The sequence below is a fragment of the Protopterus annectens genome, chromosome 7.part0, assembly GCF_019279795.1.
Source record: "Protopterus annectens isolate FY-2018-M chromosome 7.part0, PAN1.0, whole genome shotgun sequence".
Classification (NCBI taxonomy): Eukaryota; Metazoa; Chordata; order Ceratodontiformes; family Protopteridae; genus Protopterus; species Protopterus annectens.
This window is the reverse complement of record NC_056739.1, coordinates 1,026,058,462-1,026,080,870: the sequence shown is the minus strand read 5'-3', so window position 1 is coordinate 1,026,080,870 and position 22,409 is coordinate 1,026,058,462. Positions and strand designations below refer to the sequence as shown.

Below are 22,409 nucleotides of genomic sequence, written 5' to 3'. Positions count from 1 at the left end.
AGCCCAGGTCAGATGTCTTTAAAACTGCTGGGAGAGTAGAATCATTTCAGATATGCCAGTAATATGCAGGACCTGAAGCCAGAAACACATGAAAACAGACCATGAGACTTAATTGTTTACTTATTAGAAGAGAGAAACGCACATAAAATAAATCTTCCATTTTCTCAAAGGGATGCATTATGTAAGATGGTAATTTTCTTCACAATATTCCTTTTTTAACCAGGTAAATAAATTAGTACTCAGAGAGGGCACAGGTGACAATATAGCTGCAGAGCAGCAGTGGAAACTACATAATTTTATATGTAATGCAAGTCACAGTGACAAGTAGGAGGAAGAGAGTTCAAAAGCACCTAGACATGCAGACTAAATGTGTGCAGAGATCCAGCCGGCATATAAAGGTTCAAAGCTGAAAAGATTATATTATCTATAATAATTTATATATATATATATATATATATATATATATATATATATACACACACACACACACACATACTCACACACATTACACACACACACATACATACATATGCGGAGTCTTGAATAACAAAGAAAACAGACTTTTCCTTTTATGATAATGAAATGTTTAATGGACATAGCTGCAGAAAAATAAAAATCTGTGAAGAGATAAATACAAAGTGAATTAAACATTAAAATCAAGCAATTCAACAGAAATGAAACAAATATGCACACAAGTATCAAATATCAGGTGTGGAGAATTTGAAGGGAGAAAAAGAAACTGGAAAAAAAGGAGCCATAGGGAATTTTATTTAGGGGACTGATGGAAGGCAACGGAGGCTGGGTTAAACAGAGTGAGGGGCACAGTCAACACAAGAAACATGTTCTCAGACATGTTATAAGAGAATAAGAACAGGCAGGTAAGTGGCAGTAGCACTAAATATCAATGGTCTTGATAATGCAGTGACATCGAAACTTCTGTTTTACAAAAATGACAGTCACCAGGCAGCTGACACAACTTCAGCATCAGCCACAGATTGCTAAACACTTGTTGCAATAGGAAAACATACTAGTAAGGCACGTATTTTCGACAGTATCAGAGCTTACAAATTAACCTACTTCATGTTTGAATATCTCGAAAAAAATTTAAAAGTTCACTTAGGCTACAGAATTTCAATATAAATTACATGCCTACTGCACAGATATGCAAATTACTTTCAAGAAAAAAGTAGTTATAAAAGACAAAAAGTTGAATATTATGTACATCCATGTTTAATAACTGACTCGGATGCAGCACTTCCACAAAGGCATACATTTTCCCGAGGTGGCAACGGTGTTGGGACAGCAATAAGAGACTCACAACTGTTTTCTAGCTACATTTCAATGAAAGACGGCATTACTCATGTTTTACATCGTTTTAATGTTTGTAAACAAAATGGAACATATTATGTACTAACAAGGCTCCCCTTTGCCAGCTGCTTGGAAACCGGAACCTAAAGCAATTGCCCAGCTTGTTTCTTATTTAAGCTGATGACCTAGGCTCCATATCTCAAAAATCACATTTTTTTTTCTTCTTCAAGAAGGTCCATCCTACTCGGTTGGCTCTCTGATTCCATTTCTCCATCGCAGACTACCGAGAAACAATTAGAAATTACAATTTCTAATCGGTACACATTTCCAAGTGTGCCCCCCACCCCCCATCGAGAATGCGCCTCAGTCAGACATCCATGGATGGCACTTCTACTACATAATTTTTCATATGTACCCACTAAATTTACAAAGTCCACAAACTTATCAAAACATCATTGTATTGCATCAAAATATTGCGTGGCTATAGACACAATTATGGAAACTACACATTTTTGCACCGATCTACCATTCCCGTACAACGTTAAAATGCAAACGTGCATTTAAGCGCAGTCCGTCAGAATCTGCAGGTTTAGGTAGACTGCAATCCGAATATAAAGTTACGCCTTTTCATGGACACCACTGACACTTAAACTTTGTAGACATCACGGCATATGTATAAACAGTATCCATTTCCGTAAGGGTGACACAAGCAAGTCCTTTGGAAGCAGAGCAGTTCTCTTACTGGATGAACTGGGTCCATTAACATCATGGTATCAGAACCTAAAGACTTGGCGAAATAAAACCAGGGAACCAGTCTTCCGTCTAATCCGTTCTTCCCGTTTCCTTTAAACCAAGTCAACAATGCGTAATACTTCCCGACGCTTTTCTCCAGGAGGACTCTCCAGACCGCGCGCGCCCGGCCACATATAGGAGCTGCTCACGTGCACTTCCCGTGGTGGAAAGCGCGCCCCCGGCGCCGCAGCAATTCGTGCTCCGAAAGGGACTATCCGGGTATTTGTCGTAACACAGTGCTCATGAGGGGAATGCACGGGATCGAGTTGGACTGTAGTTGTTATGGCACAGGGATAGGTATTTCGTTTTGAATTTATGTGACGCGAATACAAGTTAAAACGAGCAACGCAGACACAAGAAAGCATTAATGTATGTTTATATGGAGGAAGACGAGGAGGAAAGATAGTGGTTTGATAAAAAAGGGATTGAGGCATTAAAATGCATTTACATCAGGTGCTGACCGGTGCTGTCAACCCTGGAGACAACTGTTATTCGGTGGGCAGCATCAATGACATCCCCTTTACGGTAAGAATAATGAGTGGCAAAATGTAACTTTTGAGGACTGTTTTGTTTGCGGCTGGGAAACAAGGGTTTGGAGAGAAGTGAGCCGCAAAGCTTGTCGTCAGTCGACCTGTGACTGTCTATGGGTTTTGTGGGAGGTGTAAATGAATGAAGTGTAATCCAGTATCCAGTTGTAGCAGCGTCACCTTGTGCTTGCAGAACTCCGTCCTGCAGTCTGTCAAAATTAGTTGATGATGCTGTACCTCTGTTTCCAGTATCAGTGGCAGTATATAACGGTTGGTAGTCCACATCTGGGTTTTAAGACTTATGTTCTTGTGGTGTTACCCCCCCCCCCCTAACACAGATGTCGCTGCATTGTTGTAGTTTAAACACTGCATGGATATGTTTGTACACCGTGTGCCTTAATGGTTTTCACTATAATGTAGAATGTTGACTAGGCTAGTCAGTAAGACAAGTAAGAAAATATTAAACTAAAATGGATGATGCAAAACAAATCATAACAAATAATATGCAAACAATACGTGTGAAGTGGCCAGATGGAGGGCCCATACCCTCATTAGTGTCAAGCAGCTGTGTATAGGATCTGGCATCTTTTGAAGGCCGGAAATGCACAAAAGCCAGTGTCCAGGTGAAAAGGTTATTGCTTGCTGATCCATACTGAACTATTGTATTTATACCGAACTTTTAAGTCTAGATGTCCTGCAGTCCTATAAAAACGTAAGCGATTGCTTATGGTGACCCTGTTGTTGACGTTAGGTCATTGCTTATATCAGCAGAATTGCCTAATTCTGTTTGTTTTCCGTAGAAATGTCCGTTTGCTTAACAGTGTTCTATTTAGGACAGATTTTGTGCAACTGACATATCCAAAGTTAATGAGACTTGTGCATACAGCATTTCTATGTTTTAGCACTGCTGCTGTGCGGGTCTCAATGACATCTCAAGCATTTCATGCACATATGATCCATAAGAGGACTGCTTAATTTTGACATAAGGTCAGCTTCCACATCTAGGGCAGAGTGGAATGGAGATTTATTTACTAAGTGGCACAGTGCACGTTATCTGCTACTTATGTTCTCATTAATAAATTATGTTACTTAAATTAGCTATGGTGACATTTTGTTCAATTGTTACTCAATATGAAACCGTTTGTAAATATGTTTTTATGCCATTTACAAAGTAGCAATTCAGTACTACTTTATTTTGTTAGTGTCATTATTGTAGAAAAAGTGCAAGAAAAGTGCTAATTTATTAAAATGTGAGTTTTTTATAACTAGACTACTAAAATAAAAAGTGGGTGATGTCTATCTATAAAATGCACATATTACTGAATATTAGTTTCCAATGAGTTTTCACTTACCTTCCTGATATTGCAGTGTCATCCTGAAAAGTAAACATTTAAGCAACCATTTGCCATTTATCAAGATGTTTATTTACACATTACAGATATTAAGGTGAAATAAATTAAACCAGTTGCCACAGTACTGCAGATATAAATCTCCAAGTAGTAAACAGATTACTGTCATTTGGAATTTTTCTTTCTTCAGTACAGTGGAGCAGCTTTACTTTTTTAGACATGGAGAGTCTTGCCCAGGTGGGCGATATTGTACTTGAGGGCCTCAACCAGTTAGTTTTGCGCAGAAGTAGGCGTGTCGTGAATTGAGCGACCGATGCGGTGGACCCGGGCTGTGCAATAGTCTGTAAATTATGAAAAACTGGCCTGTGACGGTCCTATTCTCAAAACAATTGTTTCACTGTGCGTTGAGACAAACAGAACTAATTCAGGAAGTTTTATAAAACATCAATACTCGGCGGCTTTTACAAGTATAGCTGTATTAATCGCTGTTATAAGCCAGACTGCATGCTACGTTTTCAAAAGTGTTATCTATTACATTTACCTTTATATATGTTCCAGTCCGGTCTCAAAAGAAAAAAAAAGTAGGTACGTGTGTGTGTGTGTGTGTGTGTGTGTGTGTGTGTGTGTGTAAGCTGAAATCTTCTTTCGGCTTTTCCCAGTTAAGGATCGCCACAGCGGATCACCTGTCCGCTGATGATTAGCAGTGGCGTTTTACAGTGTCGAGTTGCCAGCCCGGCGCCCAACCTTCTACAGAAGGCACACATACACACGCACTCGCACCTAGGGCCAATTTAGAGTGTCCAATCCACCTGCAGCATGTCTTTGGGATGTGGGAGGAAACCGGAGCACCCGGAGGAAACCCACGTGACCACAGGGAGGACATGCAGACTCCGCACAGAAGGCACCCCAGCCGAGGATCTGAAATAATCAGTAATAAAAGAAGTGGACATAAGAGCGTAGAAAGAAAGTACCACAGTCTTACCTAAAGCTTCCTCCTCGAGGTCACAACGTGGAGCACAATGTGCTAATAAAATAACTGTGGTCAGAATAAGCACAGATGTAATAATATTTTGGCAATGTTGTACTTGTAAGGACTCCCCTTGTGAAAGTATTTTTTTTTTTACATTTTGTTGCACGTTCGGATGGAATGCGTATTCATGAATGACATATCACGGGGGTGGGTTTCGGGCGAGGCTTGCTACTGCGCATCTGGTGAGGCCCTCAAGTACAATATCGCCCCCAGGTGTATAGCAGTCAAGTGTATTTGCAAGAACAGTTGTTGAGACAGTTTTCTTACAGAAGATTTAAAATTAAATTGAAAGCACTCCAGTATAATTGGGAACATATCATGGGTTTAGTACATTTGGACAGGGGGCAATACTGTACAATAATCATTTTGATTTAGACTGCAAAATCCATAATAAAGCAACAACAAAGGGAATACAACAAATAAGAAAATAATGGATTTGGAAAAAAATTGAAGCAACCAGAAACATTTCACTGTCATTGTATAATTTGGGTTTAACTGAGAAAATTTGAAATGGTTCCAAAAACTCCAGGGCAAAAAAAAAAATACATAGTACAGTTTAAGAAATTACCATTATTTGGTAGGTTTTTAGTATTACTAAAATAAAAAAAAAAAAAAAAGAGTTGTGCATTTGTAATATGTCAGAGAAAAACATTCCTAGATTTGGCACCTAATCTTACCGAGTAATTACAAGCATTGGCACATGGTTTCATAACCTCAATGCTGGTACTGTATTATACATTGGCTGTTTTTGGAAGAGATTGCCAGAGCATGTAGCCTGTTCAGAATTCTGCTGAGTGCTGCCTAACTGGACTTAAGAGAAGTAAACCTATTTCTGCTGTGTTGTATAGCCTGTGTCCAGCTCTTAGGGTTGTGGTCTGGCATTGTTTGCTTCCTTGGTTTGGTTCCCAGTTGAGTTGCTTTGTTTAAGTTTACTTGTCTTCCCCATGCCTGCGTGAGTCTCTTCTAGTTGTCAAGGTATGTGGACAGGTGAATTGGCAGTACTGTGGATTGCTATGGGGTGTGTGCATGTTCCTTGTTGGACTGGTATCCAAACCTGGAGTGGTTCTTGCCCTATACTTGCTAGGATAGGCCTTGGCTTACCCACAGCCTTACTGGTATTAAAACAGGAGATCTTGCCAGTGGCTACATAGAGAGTTTGCAGTGAGTTCCTACAAAGTATCAGGTCTTTTGGCTACATGGTTTGAGTCTGAATTAGTTAAAATATATATTGGCCACTAATACTTCTCAATTTCATGTCAGCCATTAGAGGACTGTTAGAAGTTACTTTGTTGTTAGTATAGCATGGCAATAAGTAGATTCTCCTGTACTGTAGAACTGAGGTTCAAATAAGTTTTCTAATTTAAAAAGTTTATGCTTTTGGTTTTACTTGAATTTACACAGCTGAACATTGTGCACTTAAATTTAGTAACAGGCCTATCTTGTCACCCCCCCCCCCCCCCATCAGCTACATAAGCTGATAGTCTTGATGCCTTCTCCATCACCTCCTGTAAACCCTACTTTATGTAGGTCTCACACTCATTTTAGACTGGTCAGTTTAATCTAGAGATGACCTCGGAAAAGGATATTCCAAAATCACCCAATACCCCCACTTTTTTTTTTCTTTTTGACAGACAAAAATGAAACCCTAACTTCTGTTTCACCTGAGCTGTCCAAATGGTATCTTCATACCATGCCCTCAAAGTCCTTTTTGGATTCCCTTGAAATGTAATATCTCATCTGATATTGTTAATCCTCGTCCACTTCCTTACATATGGGTTACGGTTCCGATATTGGAACCGAGCCAGCCATATACCAAGCTCGTGCCAGCGATAACTCTCGAGCTAAGCAATCTCTTACCCACAATCCCCCTCTCCTGTTACCTCCGATTGAGTTTGCCATGTCGCCATCAGGTCGTGTCATGCTGTTGCTCTTGAGCTAAGTGAAACCTTTTTTTGTCCTTTTATTTCAAAATAAGGACTTTTTCTCTCAGAAAAGTTATTTTCTGATTTCTCTTACCTTAATACATTTAGTGACTCCCTTTTCTTTTAGTTTTCTAAACATTTTTTTAGTCACTTTCACCCTTTTTATCTGATGTAAGGTATCAGTTGATTACCATAGTTGGTAGATAGCCTTTCCTTTCTTTCCTTCGAGTAAGTTTCTGTTTTTGTATTATTGTTGGTATTTGCTTTTCCTTTAACATGACAGATAAAAAAGGTAGTACTGGTTTTAAAAGATGTTATGATTGTGGGCATAAACAAATGCACATTCTTTGTGTGTTTTCTGTTTAGGTGCACCTCACTTAACTGTTGACCCACCCTGTGGGATTTGTAAGAATTTTTCCAACAGGACACTGATAGAGAGGAAAAATAAACATTTGCTGAACGGGTTACTAAAGTCTCCCTTTTCAGAGGCTATTTCTGGGTCGGAGGCCTCAACCCCTCCAAGATCCCATAAAAAGAAGTCTGAGGATGCTTCTAAGGCTAAATCTCTTCCTTCGTCCCCGGTTGGGGACAATCATCAGTCAAGAAAGCAAAGATCTCTGCTTCTGATCCGACCCTCTCGGACCAGGCACCTTTGGCGCCTAGATCTTTGGCTCCGAAAAAGTCCTCGGCACCACCTATGTCTAAGGCACCGATGTCCTTTGCTGTATTGGAACAGAGGGGCCCCTCAATTCAGATGACTTTACCGGCACCAACCTCACAGTTGGCGCAGACCACCATTATTTCAGAACAGACAGCTCAGTCCTTGTTTACTATTTTATTGGTTCCAACCTCTGCACCGACCTTTTCATTGGTGCAGACCATTACATTGGCACCGATGACTTCCTCGGTGCAGACACCTGTAGTGCAGTACTTTACAGCACCGTTGTTTTCGGTGCAGTCTACTGAGATGGGCACCGACCTGCCCTCATCTCTAGATAGACCTGTTTCCCCCTCAGCTGTTTCTGTGAGTTCTACCAGAAGCCTCTCCCAACATGACGTATTGCGACTTGTGGATCAAGTGCTTTTGGCCAGAGGAATTCCACCTCTCAAGACCTATCCTTCTCCCTTGAAATCTATTGATGTAGCACCGTCTTCCCCCTCTACGGTTCCCTTTATGGATCTCTCTAAGGAGCCGCAGTTGCCTTAGTGGCAGAAAAATTTTGTTACGACCCAGGATTTGGCTTTTCTCAGCTATCCTGGGACTCCCAGTCGGCAGGCTGGATCACTTAGGGGAGAGGTGACTTCCCCCTTGGGCACTTACCCCTCTTCTAGTGGACCTGCCTTCCAAGTCATGGAGAAGGCCTTGGCATCTACCGCTGATACTGTGCTTGCTATCACACTGTCCTCCTCTAGACCACTATGTACACAGGTCGCTTCTAGTGGACAATGGGCGCAGAGGTCTCAGGATACCTCCTTGGTGTTGTCTTTCCCAGCGTTTCCCTCTGAGGAAGTTCATCGGAAATCCTCGTGCAAGAGGAAGCAGATGGACTCCACTGAGGAGTCTCTCACTGAAGACACAGACTTTGATGATGGGGAAGGGTCCCCTCGTTCACCTTCTGACGTATCCTTTGGTGATATCCTAGAAATCCTTAAACAGAGAGGTGAATGGCAGTCCTCTAACCAGACGTCTGAGGAGTCTGTGTTCCTGCAGGCTTTTCGCACCTGGCCCCCTACCTCCTGCGTTACCCCACCTGCAGACGAACTGGTCCGGCTCATTGTGCATTGTGCATGGAAGACCCCTGATACTGTTGAGGCCATTCCCCGGAGGCCAGACAAAATCTTGTTCCGTCCTGCTTCTGAACCTCATTGGTCTAAAAGTTCTCCCTGTAGATGCCCTGGTGGTGGCAGCCACAACTAAGAAAGATCTGGCAGAAGAGGAAAGCCAGACTGTCTATCCGCCCAACAAAGAGTCTAGGGACGTGTACCTTTGCATCAGCAACCTTTGCTAACAGGTCCCTGAATTTAATGGTAGACTTCACCAGGCTTCAAAGAGACCTAGTATGTGAGCTCTCTGAAACCTTGGCAGGTGCCATGTCTGATGAGGTCCGTGACAAAGTGGCCTCTCAGCTGGCCACTATTGAATCAATTTTGAATTCCTCCATGCGCTTGGTGTCCCACGCATCAGAAGGAGCGGCTAGAGCAGTGAGTTAAGGCATTATTTTTGAGACAACATGCCTGGATGCACTTGTGTAATTTCGCAGAACCCTTCAAGGCTTCCTTTCTCAATGCTTCCATCGAGTCCTCCTCCTTGTTTGGACCCAAAGTCAAAACTACATTGGCCAGGTGTGAACAGGACGGTAAGACCCTGTCTGCCATAGGTGTCCATTATTCTTCCCCACAACGTGCTTTCTCCAGAAACTAAAAGAGCAGGAAGATGTGGTACAGAAAATCTCAGGGTCCTTTCCTTGACACACGCCGATTTTTCCCCTAGGGGTAGAGGGGGGGAACTCACAAGGAAGATGCCCCTTTCGGGGCAGAGGGGGTCTGCATAATCGGGGTTCCAGAGATTCCTTCTCCGGGCAATCCTACCAATGCTCCTGAAGAGCGGCCCAACCCCTTTCCTCTGGAAGTGGTTGGGGGACGTTTCTCTTTGTACCTTTCTGTCTGGCTAACCATTACCAACGATTCTTGGGTACAAAGGATAATAACCAGAGGTTACAAGATCCTCTTCGAACTTTGTCCTGTCTTGTCCCCTCCATCAAGATTTCCCGATGTTCCACCCAGTCAAAGAGAAGAGGCAGCTCTAGAGATTACAAAGCTGCTAAACAAAAGAGTCATTCAAGTAGTCCCAACAGACCAGATAGGATCCGGATCTGGATTCTACTAGAGACTATTTTTGGTGCCAAAGAAAACCGGGGACTGGAGACCAATTTTGGATCTCAGTGTGCTAAACAAATTTGTGAGTGTGCAAAAATTTCGGATGGTCACTATACAGTCTATCATTCCTCTCTTGGAAAAAGATGATTGGATGTGCTCGATAGATCTTCAGGATGTGTACTACCACATAAAGGTGGACAGACCATCAAGAAGATTCCTGCGGTTCTGTGCGGGAGCCAGTCATTACCAGTTCAGAGTACTGCCCTTTGGACTCTTTACAGCCCCCAGAGTGTTTACAAAGTGCATGGCAGTTGTCACAGCTCACATGTGACTTCAAGGTTTTCAGGTTTTTCCATATCTAGACGACTGGCTCTTCTCTGCCCCTACCTGACACCTATTGGAGGAAGCCCTGGCATACTGTCTCAATACTATCGAAAAGTTGGGCATAACAATAAACTGGCAGAAATCCAATCTCACCCCTTCTCAGTCCACAGAATTCATAGGGGACTCAAAAACTTGCAGAGCGTCCATACACAGAATATCAAGAATCAGACAGCAACTGTTATCAGTTCTTTCATTGGAAAAGTCCACAGCTCACTCGATCCTGCTTATGTTGGGCTCCATGGCAGCTTGCATCACCATTGTCTCCTTAGCCAGGATTCACATGAGGCTCCTACAATGGCTACTGCTCACCCAATGGTATCCTTTCCAGCTTCCCCTTTCAGCCAAGATTTACATAACTCAAAGATGCAAACAAGATCTAAAGTGGTGGTTGAACCACAGCCCGTCACAATGGTCTCGCCCCTACTCCGTTTCTATTTGCAAAGGACTAAATCTTTCCATAAATCAGAACAGTTATTTTTGGCTTTTTCTGGATCTAGATTAGGATGTGCTGTTGCTAAGGTCACATTGGCTAGATGGTTAAAATACACTGTGATCCGTATTTATTCGGTACACAATACTTCTTTGCCAACTACCATCAAGACTCCTTCAACAAGGTCAGTGGCAACTTCTGCTGCCTTCCATGCCAGAGCCTCTTTACATGACATCTGTGCAGCTGCAACTTGGGCCACTCCTCATACCTTCATCAATCATTACAAGTTGGACTTGACCTCCAGGGGAAGAGCATCTTTTGGTTCTATGGAGCTCAGGAATGTCCTTCCATGAGAGCCTCCCAGAAATAGAGGTAGCTGGGAACTCTGTCCCATACGTAAGGAAGTGGATGAGGATTAACAGTATCAGATAAAGAAGTTATGTATTACCATAACGTTCCATCTGTATTGTTGATCCTCGTCCACTCATTACGACCCTCCCTTCTTCCCCCTCCTATGGCTTCTAGTGGATCTCACCATCCTTCTCTTTAGGTCATTTGACCAGAGATAGCCTCTACCTTTTTCTGACTTGCAAACTCAATCCAAGGTAATGGGGAGAGGGGGATTATGGGTAAGAGATTGCTTAGCTCTAGAGTTTATCGTTGGTGCGAGCTTGGTATATGGCCGGCTCGGTTCCGATATCGGAACCGTAACCCATACGTAATGAGTGGACGAGAATCAACAATACAGATGGAACGTTATGGTAAGAACTTCTTTTTCTGCCTTATTTCTCTAAGGCTATACATTTTAAGCTGCTCTGATGCATTTTGTCTTTTCTCAGAAAGGCTAGACACCTTTGTGTGTGTTGACCTCCTCTGAACTCCCTTACTGATGTCTCTTCTGTTCTGACGAGGTTGTCTCAAGTCTAGACACACGGTACTCTAAACAGGTTCTGACTGCTTTTAAGAGGTATAACATCTTATTTCTGTGGATGGTCTCTCTCTTCCCCTGCACACCATGGTAGTATTCCATTGGTATTCTTAATGCTTTGGTATACTGTACAATTACTTTAAGAGCATCTGCTATCTCTAATTTTTTTTTTTTTATCTTTTTTGTCTTTATTGCCATGTTTCCTACTACTCTTGTAATACTCTAAGGTTTTAGTATCACATCACTTAATTTATATTTAGCTTTGCATTGAATTTCAACTAATTTTTTTCTAAGAGTCTACATATGCTTAGAAATCACTGTTAATCATTTGCTTGTCCATGTCATCATGGAGACTGCATCATTTTCTTCTTACTCTCTGAACTTAAGTGCACTACAGCTGTCCGTTATAAGGCCAAATCTGTAGCCATCATTTTATACAATACATTTCAATTCTTGCCTTCTGTGACACTTTAAATTGGCCAAAGGTGTGTGTGTCATACGCAAGAAGAGCTGTGGCAGAGCTAGCCACCTGGCAGTGTGAGCCTTAGCTCTTATTGTCACAGTTAAAGTGACATGTTGTGTAAAAATGGGAAAAAGGGTTTTGGCATGGATGGATAGGAGAGGAGACAAAGCTATGTACATACAATCTGCAGGAAAGTCTGCAGGGATAGATGGCATTCCTGTGGAAGTTAGGAGGAATAAAGTGATAACGATCTGGAGGGGTTTGTGTAATTAACAGTATTGCAAAAGGAGGGAAAATGTCAGCATCCTGGAAGAAAGCTTTGGTGGCTGCAGTATCAGTAAATTAAAGATCTATCAGACCAGCTTCATATAGACCCATTTCCATTTTTAAGCCATGATTATAAAGTATTTGTCTAGAATGGCTAAAAGAATGGCAAAGGTGTTGCCAAAATTTACAAATGTAGATCAGTGTGGTTTTGTGAAGAGAAGGCAAACATTTGATAAGATTAATAGAACAATGATGTTGATCCAGGGGGAAGCAGAGAATAAAAAAAATACTGCTGTTGTTGGTGGGTCTTTACACAGAGAAAGCATTCAGAGTAAGCTTGGATTGTATGAGTAGGGCAATTGAAACATTTTTATTCCATGATAAAATGTTAATAAGGAGGATATATGAGGGATTAGAGGCAAAAGTTAACAGAAGGAACCAGGCAGGGGTGTTCTCTCTACCCTTTGGTTTTTGCTTTATATTTAGAGCCATTGGCAAAGATAATAACAGACTCAAATTCAAGGGTATAATTTGGTATGGTAAATCAAGAAAATTTGGCTTAATTTGCAGAAACTGACAGCTCAGTGTGTTGTGGAACACCTTGAGACTGTTTCAAGTCTTTTCGGCTTATAAAATTAATGAAAATAAAACAAATGGCTCTAGCATAAATTATGTGCCTACACATGAATTCGTCCAGCAATACCCATATTTATGGGAACACCATAAGATGAAGTATTTAGGAGAGCGTATTAAAAATGATTCCGTTATAACAGCCAGTTATATGCAGGAAATGATTATGCAGGAAATGATTAAACAAAAAATATAAACACCTGAGAAACTGGATGCACTTGTTTATAGGTATGTATAGCATGATACTAGCAGTGAAAGTGTTTTCAGTCCCTTTAGTTTTTATATACAGTTCAGGCATTTTGTCAACCAGAGGAGTTGTGGACAATAAGTAAGGGAGATGAAGGTATTTATCTGGAAGGGAAAGAGGGCAAGAGTCAAGTGGGATAAGTTGATCGAGCCAACAGAACAAGGTGGTTTAGATGACCTGATATGAAGTGATATTTTAGAGCTACACAGTTAAGGCTCATATACATAATCACAAGGAGAAAGCTGTAGTTCAAAGTGGAAAGGAATGATTATGAAGCGGGGGGCGGTTCAGGAAATGAGGAGAGCTTGTGATTTTGGATGCAGATCCTTAAGGAGGACAGCCATTTAGAATATTAGAATACTTTCTGCTATTTTATGAATGTATGAACCAAGCCAACACAAAAGAGTTTGCCAAGATGGATTACTGCAATTAGGGTTACAGATAATAGGCAAGAGGGGGCTGGAACTTGTTTAAAAAAAAAAAACTGACAAAGGAACTAGAAAGAAGGAAAGGTAATATAATGGGAAGAGTTCAGGAAGCCATTTGGAATGCAGGCTAGAGACTACCTTCCCTCTCAGGGATTGATATCAGAGAATAGGTAATGAGAAGTGGATTGGGGAATTCTTAGTGAAATACCTGATCTGGTAAGAGTTTTTAATTTATCTAGAACAGAAGCTGCTGTTAAAAAGGAGGTAATTAGTATGGTATATAAAATATTGTACAACAATTATAGGAATCAGAGTTGGTTAGAAACGATTGGGATGAGACTAGATGAGCAATTCACAAGGAAACCTTGGGAAGACATATGTATGGCTCACAAGTATGCAACAAAGCATAGAAGACTTCGGATTTTTGCTTGGAAATGTTTACATAGGTATTTCTATGCACCAAGAAGACTCCAGAGTTTATCCTGTGTAGATGGCAAATGTTGGAGGTGTGATGGGGGGCTAACATGGAACACATGTTTTTGGAGTGTAACAAGTTGGCAGACTTCAGACATTTCCTACTGTCAGAAATATTGGGTGAGCAAATGGATGTAACCAAGGAAATGGATTTTTTTGCATGCAGGGATACAAGATATGTATTGTTCAGGCATAGTAAGGCCTTGTGCAATTCTGCTGGCTGCCAAAAAAAAAAAAAAAAGCAATTACTATAAAATGGAAATCAAAGTTTAAACCAGTTGAAGTTTTGAATATAGTAATCGAGATAAGACCTGGAAGGGGGGATCTTTAGAAAAAGGTAGGAGCAAATTACTTAGAAAAAATGGAAGCCGAGTAAAAGATACATGTAGAATAATCATTTGGAAGATGGAGGTTTAAGAGAAGCCAGGAAATGAGCAATTTACGTAGTTCTGGATTGATGATAGTTCAAAACATATGATGTATATTGTTTGTGACTAGGAATATGCCGGTCTTGAGTGATAATTCAGTAAAGGTGTTTAAAAAAAGAAAAGGGTCTTACTACTTGCCCACTGGCTTCCAAATATTCTGGAATTCAGTAGAATTCAGAGTTAAGAGTCAGAGATACAGTACGCAGATGACTCTCCTCATCTGCTCTGCTACCACTCTACCACAACTACAACAGATCTCTACCACAACTACAACAAATCACACAAGAATCATTCTCGTCTGTAGAAAGCTGGCTATCCAATGCTCAGCTCCTACTCAACCCAAGTAAGACAAAACGTCTCCTGTTCCAGCCTTCCAAAGCCACCCAAAACACCCACCCACCACTTCAACATTCTTGCCAAAGACAATCCAATCATCTCTCCATCAGACCACACAAAATTACTTGGTGTGGAAATAGACAACAAACTTACATTTGACACCAACATACCTCACAATAAAAAAAGTTCACAAGAAACTTGTGCATTGTATCAAAGCTGCCAGTTCCTAACCAAGGCGGCTAGAATCTCCATAGCCAATTCCCAGCTAATCTCCACCCTACTCTATGCATCCCCAATACTTAGCAACCTTAGACAAACAGACCTACACAAGCTGTATGTTTGTTACAACAAAATTGCTAAATTTGCCACTGGAACCTCCTAAAGCATCCGTCATTGTATATCCCTTAAAGAACTAAAGTGGCTAGAACTCCCACAACTCCTTCATTTTAATAAACTCACCCTCGTTCATAAACTTATTAAACACCCCCTTAACATCCCTTCAAACCTTTCTCCAACCCTATCACCCCACTAGGCCCCTAAGATCAAGCAACAAAAATCAACTCACTGTTATCAAACCCAGAAACTCAGCAGGAGAAGCCATATTTTCATGTACCATATCTAAACTTCCAATCTTCCGCCCTCTAGAACTACTCTACCTTCCAGCAGCCTTTTCAAAACTGCCCTCAAATTCCACTTAAATTTGCACTGGCTTTGTCCTTGTTCTAATCCAGACTAACATACCCACATCTAGACTCTTAACCAACTATACTACTGCCACTACTAACCACAATCAGAAATAGCTAGTTGTCTTTAGATACTTTAACATCTTGTCTGACAGCGTTGTTACTAATATTATAAAATGACAAGAAACTATCTTGACTTGCAACATTTACTGTATATACTGTCAGTAATCAGTATCTTGTTATTGTATTAAAGCCAACAACCTGTAATGTTGTTTACTATTGCTGCAACATTGTATCTCTATCATGTGCATGATGTGGAGCTTTTCTCCCCGGGCATCTGCTGAAAAAGGACCTGCATCCAGTCGGAATTTCCCAGTAAACAAAAGAAAGTAAATAAATAAATTCCCACTAATTTCCTAGAGAATTAAGTCAAATTCAGAGAACCATACAGAATAACATTTGCCAGCCTTGTGAAGGAGTATAATCTCTGTTCAACTCCACATTTCAGAAGCTTTGCCACAATTTAAATTGTGCTAGCAGCCCTCATAAATGACATGAAAATTTGACCTGTGTATCATTCAGACAATAAGAGACCAGTGTTCATCCACACACACACACTCTATTCATAACACAGTGCAGTAGCTAGAAACCCAGTTACTTTAAATAAAAAAGAGACATTGGAAGTTCCCATTCAGTCATCTGAGATTCATTTAAGCAGTTGATGTCAGAGTTAAGTGAACATATTAGTACGTTTCTTTGTAACAGTAGGAACTGTAACAAGGATCTGCTGCAGTTAAATATTCAACCCCCCCTAAAGTTTGAAAGCCCCTTCACAACTTTTTGGCCTCACGTTGAACTGGTCTCTCTCCTTTTTGTCTAGGATTTCTAAAGGTAGGCACTATATATACAAAAATTCAAAAGAATAAAAAAACTAAACAAACTTGAACTAAGCTAAATTGAGATTAATTAAAGTGAATTAAGTTGAATTGAGATAAACAAGTTAAATAACTTCATTATGTAAATAAATTGAATTAAATTAAAATAAAAATAAATGCTGCCACCTAGAAAGAAAAAAGTTCAATAGCCAACAGGAATAATGAAGATTGAGTGAAAAACAGCTTATCTCGCAAGTGTGCTTGCAGTGAGTATCATACCCCAGAAAAAGAATAAGAGAGAAATTCTGAACATTATTGTATACAAAAGATTAGGTCGAATAAGCTTTTCCAAACTTTTAGTAGAACTTTCTTCCTGTGTCCTTTTGTGATAATTTTTTTTGTGCTGCAATATATGAAATGGCCATCTCCTTGAAGTTATTCCAACAAAATTTTGTGCGATCTAACCAACTTTTTGTGATATAGAATTTAGTTAGGGAGCATAAAATGATTAGGACATGTTTATCTAACCTAGAGAGTTTGACAGTAGGTATATGAAGAATTGCTAATTCCCAAGAAAGAGTAGATTTGTGGTAATCCATTTTCTCGAGGCAAACTTTTAATGATGTCCAGAGTTTATGGGAATATTTACAGAACCAAAGTATATGTAAAAGATCAGCTTTTGGGAATAAGCAACAAGTACAGAAGGGGGAATTTTTGGAGTCAAATCTATTCATCACCGTAGGAGTATAATATGTGTTGTTGTTCACCATTAATTGTGTACAGATAAGTTTTTTGAATGGGGAAAGTTCTAAAGTATTTTTTTTTAGCAGATAATTTTTGTTCCTCTGTAAAAGTGGTTCCACATTTGTCCCAGTAATTGGAGAAAAGACATCCTGAATTATGTATTATGGAGTCCAAAAGTTTATAAGATTTAGAGAGCATTTTTTCTGAACTTGAAAAAGCATGTATAATTTCATGGAGTTTGATGATATCCTGATTACTGGCCGGGATATGGGCAAATTTTGATGAAACTAATTCTCTTAGTTGGCGGAGAATGGTCGTGTACTTATTGTTGACTTTGAGGACTGATTGTAAAGCAGGAAGTTTTGTATCCTTATGTTGCAGTAAGTCCCATACCATAACATCTTTGATTAGTGGAAAATCCGAGAGGTTAATCATCCGATTATTGATCTTAATGTTGGGATTTAAATGAAGGGGTTGAAGTAAAGAAAAGGCTTTGTCAAGGTTAAGGGATTTTATCAGAGATTGGAACACTTTTTAATATTATGTTTTAACATATTAATTAATTTGTAACTATTCAGAACTTCTGGAGGAAGAAAGGGAAGAGCTTTAGGATTAAATTTATTGGCTAAAACATATTGAAACCATAATTTCATCCAAGAAGGAGAAAAGTTAGTCTTCGTGGGTTAGATTTGAGATTGATAGAATTCTATTTGCACAAATGATCATGTAGTAAAGCTGAAAGTTAGGCAGACCCAAACCACCCCCGTTCTTAGGATATATTAGCTTCCGATACGATATCCTAACTGATTTAGGAAACCAAATAAATTTAGCTAGTTCTTTATTGAACTTGGAGAAGAGCGCATTTGATATTATAGGATTTGAAGCTCTGAACTGGTAAAGAAGTCTGGGTAAGATATTCATCTTCACCACAGCAGCTTTGGAGAGGAGCGATAGGTTCACTTGTTCCCATCTACTAAGGTCTTGTAATATATTAGACCATGTTCTGGATAGGTTATTATGTGTCATGGAAGCTTGGTTGTGATCAAAATGAATACCAAGATAATGATAAAAAGCAGCACACAGTTTTATATTTTCTTTGCAAGTTGAAAAGATACCAGGTTGACAATATTGAAGAGTTTTCTAAAGGCTTTTCCTTATCTAAAGACAAACTACTGTAACATGATAACATCTGGTATACATACCGTTTCCATTTTGATTTTTGCTATGCTTTAGTGTTGCACCTTATTACACTATATTACATTTAAAGTGGGTTCTACAGTCGTTATCTGCACAAAGTCAGTTTCATACTATATTTTTTTTACTGTGCCATTCTGTTATTTTTGCTGTGTGCCTATACAGTGTTTTATTTTTAATATACAAATTAGTGTACAGCATTGTAAGTGTCCATTTTTAGCTTGTTTTAGTTGTGAAATTTATACACTGCACAGTTTTAAAACCTACTTAAGTTATGGAACCCATTCCAGAAGTGTAGTAGTTATCTACCTTGAAAGTTCTGTATTGTGTATACAATACATAGTGTAGTTACATAGGATTGTGTTCATTTTTCTAAACAGGCTTTACTTCTAGCACCAGCACTTGCATTGTGGTTCACTGTCAAGTACGTTACAATATATCCTTTGCCTACGTTACTTGTTGTTGCACCCAATCCTCTAATAACCTTCCCCCATGAAACTACTTAATTCTTTACTATACTTGCCTGTATTCCTCACTCTATTTGCCTTAACTCCTACCTAGCATCCTATGGAAAAAAATCCCTAAATTAGTAATGTTATCTGTTGTCTTAACTGCCAAGTAAAAACAATGTTTATAATTAACTACAAATTTTAAACTGTATAATTCTAATGTATGGTGTTGCTTTCCACATTCTGTACAGAGGTTCTCCCCAAGCCTCCAGTTTTCAATGTAATGCATTAATGACCTTTTTTTTTTTTTTTTTTAAATTGTGTAACTCTACTTTATGGTGTTACTTTTCCTGTACTGTGTTGCTCTTCTTGTACTGTGGAGCTTTTCTTCCCAGGACTTCACTGAAAATGGGCTGAACACAGCCCATTGGACTTCCCCAGTTAACAAATTACAAATAAATAAATGCCTGTGTCTGCTTTAAAGTCCTTATCCAGCTTAACTTGCTGTATTGTATAATCTAAACTTGCACTAGTTGTGACACTAATGCCAGCACTGTGGTCCTAACACACAATGTGCTCCCATTCCCCTTTTATAGTCTTGTAAAAAAAAAAAAAAAAAAAAACAGTATTACAATATACATTTTTGTACTGTATAATTTACCTTTTCCTTCCATCCAACTTTAGCCTCTCTTCCCCAGTTGTCTGCCATGACTGGGCCTGCTACCCTTTTATTCATCTGTAACCAGTCTGCTTGTAGTAGAAGCAGTGTCGGAATAGCAACTGGCTCAAGTTCCGTGGCACCACCTTATTGCTACCTGATGCTGAACCCATTTGTTTGCAGTGTACATTTTTAAAATACAGAAACGGCTGCTCCCAAGCTCCAGTAATCAGAGAAATCCACAAAACTGTTAAAATAACCAAAAAGGTAAAGACGAAGTCCAAATATACAGGCTTTGATGATTTGAACGCAATTTTTAATGAAAAACAAAAGTGTTTTCGCTACAGACGCGGCTATAGCTTCCTCAGAACCAATGTTTCAAACAATACCGCCAAATTTCAAATATATAGTCACGTACATTATACGTAGACTAACTGGTTAAAACCCTTAAAGGTACATAATGAATATGTACATAGTGCACATACTTTGTTTAAAAACAAGGTAAAAAATAAACATTATCTCGTATTTAAAAAGTGAAACCACACATTAGAAAGTGTTGAGACATTTTGAACCATGAGAAATTACAGAAGATAAAACTTGTATTTACTGTAAATCTTTAGTTTGAGTTTATTATACTTTTTTATGAGTATGTAGAAAACTAGGTCATTTTATGTACTTCAACAATATATATAGTTTTTTTACATTGTTGAGATTAAGTATTTCTAGTTTTCAAGATTTGATTAGATACTTTTTAATATTAATATTCGCATATGATGTTTATACTTTTTAGACTAACAGTATTATTTTAGTTGTATCGAGTTTTGGTTGCTGAACTGCTAATTACATATTATATATAAAAAATATGGTTCAAAATGTCTCAACACTTTCTAATGTGTGGTTTCACTTTTTAAATACAAGATAATGTTTATTTTTTACCTTGTTTTTAAACAAAGTATGTGCACTATGTACATATTCATTATGTACCTTTAAGGGTTTTAACCAGTTAGTCTACGTAATGTACGTGACTATATATTTGAAATTTGGCGGTATTGTTTGAAACATTGGTTCTGAGGAAGCTATAGCCGCGTCTGTAGTGAAAACGCTTTTGTTTTTCATTAAAAATTGCGTTCAAATCATCAAAGCCTGTATATTTGGACTTCGTCTTTACCTTTTTGGTTATTTTAACAGTTTTGTGGATTTCTCTGATTACTGGAGCTTGGGAGCAGCCGTTTCTGTATTTTACTAAGTTTTTCGTGGTTCCAGTTTGTTTTCTTGTTATGGCGACCGGCTGCTCTACTAGTCCAGGTAGTCCGAGACTTTTTTCTATGGACACTAACATTGGGTCAGCCGACCAATGTAATTTAACTGCTTTAATACATGAACTGTCTCAACGGATGGACAATATTGCTACCAAACTAGATGACTTAGAACATCGAGAAAAACAGCGGCTTTGTCCAGGTCTGTCTGATGGAGATGTGCAATTAAGTAGTACCGCCAACCAACGGACAGACGGTTTACCTACTAATCCTTTAACAAGAGCACCTTCTGATACTTCTATACCGCCAGGGCAAGCACCACGGATACAACGCCCATGGGCAACTTTGAGTGGTGCAACACAAACAAACAGTACAGCAAATGATCAGCAACCAAAACTTGTAAAACTAAAGAAATTGCAACTGGAAGTAAACTACTTTCGGCAATGCTCTACAGAGAAAATAATACCGAAAGGCTTAAGGTCCAATTTTTGTCCAACTGGTTTATTTATTGACGCTGATTTTTACAAAGATCTAGCACTACTTTTTGACAATCAGGGCCTTCAATTACTTGAGTTGATGATCAAACACTATAACATCCAAATCAACAAGTTGATTAATGAAGTCAACGAACTAGACAACTCGTTGAAAAAAGATGTGAACTTTGAAAGATATAAATATGACTATACCCGTATTTTTACGAGTATAGATTCTCTAGTATACAAGTTGAAGTTGAACAAAAACAAAAAATTGTCAAGGGACAGACTTTCCTACAGAGATAACAATGCCTATGTTAAATTAAGACCCCCAGTTAAAAGCTCTTTCGTTAACACAGAATATTTGAGTAATAAAAGGGCTGACTTACCTTCAACATCAAATATGCAAGACTCGGAGTTGATTGAAGATGGTACTGATGACCAATTTGTACAAGTCCCTAGACGAAGTAACAGAATAAGGGCAAATAATAATAAGAATGGCCCTCAACGTTATGGAAACAACAATTACTACAACAACAATGCAAATAATGGTCATTTTTTAGGGGCACGGAATTCGAAGTTCCAACAGAAAAACAGGAACAACTCTCGGAATTAGAAGTTCCATTTGACAATAATAACAGCTCCTTGTATAATAACAAGTTAAAATTATTAACCAATCGTAAGGGTGATTTTACCATCTATAATTTTTCAAGTATTTCTTTAGATCCCTGTCTGATTGAACTGTTAGCATTTGGGAATACATTTGTCCCAACAAAGAGATGTAACATAGCAAAAACACTGATTGATTTGAAATGTTATGTTCGAAAGTTAAATCTTGATTTTATTTTCAACAATAAGGATTTTGAGAATGTATCTATGTTGAAATTAGCTAGTACTTTTAACCCACCTCTACATGTAGTTTTAGCACTTTTTGAGAGTGCATGTGAGTTGGACATCCGCCACATGCACCAATCTGACTTATTTTTGAACAAACAATTGAAACACAATGTTACAGATGAACAACTAACAAGTCTTAAACTTCTGTGCTCTTCAGCAGTCCGGGTAGTTAAACCGGACAAAGGTGGTAGGTTGGTCATTTTTGACAACCACATATACATAGAAAAAAATGGAACTAGTTTTAAACAGTCCTACATACAACATTTCATCATTGAATGAAACCAGAATTAGGGGCTATTTTAAGGGCTTATTTATTAATAGAAAAATTGATTTAGACACTTATAACTACATAGACATCTC

At 39.0% G+C, this 22,409-nt stretch overlaps 1 protein-coding gene across 1 annotated transcript in view; it reads left to right on the top strand.

Moving 5' to 3' along the window:
- The first annotated feature begins 603 nt into the window (after window positions 1-603).
- DMXL2 (Dmx like 2) overlaps window positions 604-22,409 on the top strand; it is a 1,902,820-nt gene continuing 1,881,014 nt past the window's right edge. Inside the window, exons 1-2 of the mRNA XM_044076363.1 lie at window positions 604-2,641; window positions 20,612-21,703. Coding sequence (XP_043932298.1) covers window positions 2,539-2,641; window positions 20,612-21,703 — 1,195 coding nt within the window. The 5' untranslated portion in view covers window positions 604-2,538. The remainder of the gene's footprint in view (window positions 2,642-20,611; window positions 21,704-22,409) is intronic.